General features: G+C 35.9%; 1 protein-coding gene across 1 annotated transcript; it reads left to right on the top strand.

The window, feature by feature from the left end:
• The first annotated feature begins 569 nt into the window (after nt 1-569).
• On the top strand, nt 570-2696 carry LOC127125638 (F-box/kelch-repeat protein At1g57790). The gene is made up of 2 exons (XM_051054421.1): nt 570-733; nt 1374-2696. The coding sequence occupies exons 1-2, from the start codon at nt 702-704 to the stop codon at nt 2470-2472; spliced, it is 1131 nt and encodes a 376-aa protein (XP_050910378.1). The 5' UTR covers nt 570-701; the 3' UTR covers nt 2473-2696.
• The last annotated feature ends 346 nt before the right edge of the window (nt 2697-3042 follow it).

The following is a 3042-nucleotide window of genomic DNA, read 5'->3' as shown; positions in this document are numbered from 1 at the left end:
TTGAAAAGTTTTAGTCAAAGAGCACATTATAAATAAATTAGATACATAAGTTTATTGCATTTCGTCTAGGCATGACAACATAACCCGTACCCGCAGGTACCCACCCGAACCCACCCCGAAGTTGACGGGGAAAACCCGCTTTGACTGGGTTTGGGTTTGGGTTTGGGATTGGATTTTCCCTGATTATAAAATATGGGGACGGATCGGATAATGAGGACACTAGTATCCTCCCCGAACCCGCCTAGTTTATTTTATTATGTACATTATTATTTATTTTTGATGATTTAGAATATTAAATAAGTGGTCAATGTTTTAATATTTTGATTTGTATTAATTATTTAAAATATTCGAAATGTATGTATGATATTTTTTTTAGATTTTTTTATTTTATTATTTATGGTATAATTTGATTTTTAAAAAATTAAATATTTCTATTAAAAAAATTGATTTTACTAAATGGATGGTGACGGAGGGGGATATCCGAACCCAACCCAAACCCGTTTGGGACGGGTTTGGGTTTTAATTCTCCATTCCCGTCGGGGTTTGGGGCGGGGAACGTAGATTGTTTGGGGTTCGGGGTTTGGGTTTGGGAGATAAAAACCGCCCCGTTGCCATGTCATTTGTCCAACATTTCATTGGGCTATGCAGCAAGAAGTTCAACAGTGTCTCTCTCTACTCCATCAACCAATTGCGTTCGCACGATGAAAGGGAAAATGAAAAAGAAGATGAAACCGTAAGTTCTCTTCATCCCTAACCCATAATTCAAATTTGCATTTCAATGTTTTTCTCTCTTTATAGAGTTATCTGAAGCACTGTTATGGTTTTTCATTTCTTGATCAATGTGAATTCGTTGAATGTGCCGGTTCTTCTTTTCTTCCCTTTGCGCTATGCCCTATGAATTTAAATTCCAAAATCGCATGCACAGTTTTTCAGACTTATGTTGTGATTGTTATGATTGGATTGCTAGGGTTTATATGGATCATACCAGTCTCAGTTTTTTTTATCAAGAAATTGTTTTCATTCTTTTATTATAGTTTTCAGATATCAAAATTTCAAAAAACTACTTAAATTTAAAGCTGTTTTGAATAACTTTTCATAAAACTTATTCTTGAAATGTATCTTTTGTAAAAATCATGTTATTTTGACTACGTTTTAATCTTCGAATATTGTATAGTTATCTTATTTTGCTATAGAGTTCTTCATTTGAGATTGTTTTCTATGAGTTAGATGTTAGATTGATATGCATATTTTGCTATTCTAGTTAAGAAGTTCTGACATTTTTAATCTTTCTGCATACTAAGCTTGTTTGTTGAATTTCACCAAATCAGTGTTGCACATCTATATCTGATACTTATTTTATTGTTTTGGTTAAGTGATAAACTCGCAGACAGTAGAAGAGCCGCTGCTGAGGTGAAAAGTGAAAATTTTGAGCTGCAAATCTGGGTTGATCTCCCTGTTGAACTCTTAGAGTTGATCTTCTCTCGCTTGATTGTGGCGGATAACATTCGTGCTTCTGTTGTTTGCAAGAGATGGAATTCAGTTGCAAGTTCAGTACGTCCAGTGAACCAATCACCCTGGCTTATGTATTTCCCAAAAAAGGATAACCGATATGACTTCTATGATCCTGTGCAGCGAAAAACCTATTCCCTCGAGTTTCCAGTGTTGGATAGGTGTCGTGTTGTCTATACAAAAGATGGTTGGTTATTGGTATGTAGGAAGTGGTGGCCTGATGGTCGTCCGTATTTTTTCTTTAACCCCTTTACTAGCGAGCTGATCAAGCTGCCTAGATTCAATGGTGCAAACATTGCTGCTTTCTCTTGTGCTCCAACATCAACTGAATGTGTTATATTTACTGTTACAAATGTTAGCTCTACTATTGTAGCTATTAGCACATGTTGTCCTGGGGCAAACAAATGGACAACTGTTCATCTCCCAAACCACTCTCATTTTTCCTGTTGCATAAGGACTAAGACTGTCTTTTCTAATGGGTTGTTTTATTGTCTGAGTTACGAAGGTTTTCTAGGAGTGTTTGACCCGGTTGAATGTACTTGGACTGTTCTGGAAGTACCTCCACCCAGAAGCCTAAAGAGTTTCATTGCTAGACAAGGGCGGAAAGGGAAATTTATGACAGAGCATGGAGGAAATATATTCGTAATTCATATGCTTTGTCCAGAGGGCCCAATTATTTCCAAGTTAGATCAGACACTAATGGAATGGAAAGAGGTGAGAACGCTAGACGGCGTCACAGTTTTTGCTAGCTCTTTGTCATCTCCTTCTAGGACTTACATCACTGAAATAATGAGAAACAGTGTCTACTTCTCTAAAGTCCGAATCTATGGAAAGCGTTGCATATCGTTCTCTCTTGACGAGCATAGATATTATCCCAATAGGCAGTGTCATGACTGGATAGAACCAGAAGCTTTTGAGAACGTCTGGATTGAACCACCAAAGGAATTTGCTGGCTGGATGTAAAAAATTACGGAGCAAGTAAGCGTTTCTAAAGTCTGCTGAGTAGAGGAACCTTATTGTCTAACATGATATCTATGTTTGAGTGCGGGATTTGGATTCAGTCTCGAGTGCTTTGTGATTATTAATACCGAGTTTGGACGGTTCATGTCACATGTTCAGAGTTCAAGCAGGCTGTACATGTGATGTTAATATTTACTACATGAAAATAAATTTGTTTTTGATCTCTATCATAATGTCTTATTTTATTTTATTTTGCCTTTGGACACATCTCAGTTAGACATTGGATGTGAATGACATGGAAATTAAGACTCACAAGATACCAAAGAATGACACGACATGCCATATCATCACACCGTATTACCAAATTTAGATGATAAGGTTACATTAAAGGAAAATTCTATGATAAAGTCATCAAAATGATTTATTTTATTTTTTTGAAAAAGTTATAATTCTTTATCAATTAGAAAGGCACCCTAAACCCTTCGATTGCCATATAGGATTATACCATGCATATAAATTTACAAATTTGCATGTAACCTCATATTTATTAATATTGCAATTATGTCGATAACA

The sequence above is a fragment of the Lathyrus oleraceus genome, chromosome 3, assembly GCF_024323335.1.
Source record: "Lathyrus oleraceus cultivar Zhongwan6 chromosome 3, CAAS_Psat_ZW6_1.0, whole genome shotgun sequence".
In the NCBI taxonomy this organism is placed as follows: Eukaryota; Viridiplantae; Streptophyta; class Magnoliopsida; order Fabales; family Fabaceae; genus Lathyrus; species Lathyrus oleraceus.
The sequence above is the reverse complement of the archived record's forward strand: the minus strand, read 5'-3'. Positions and strand labels throughout refer to the sequence as shown.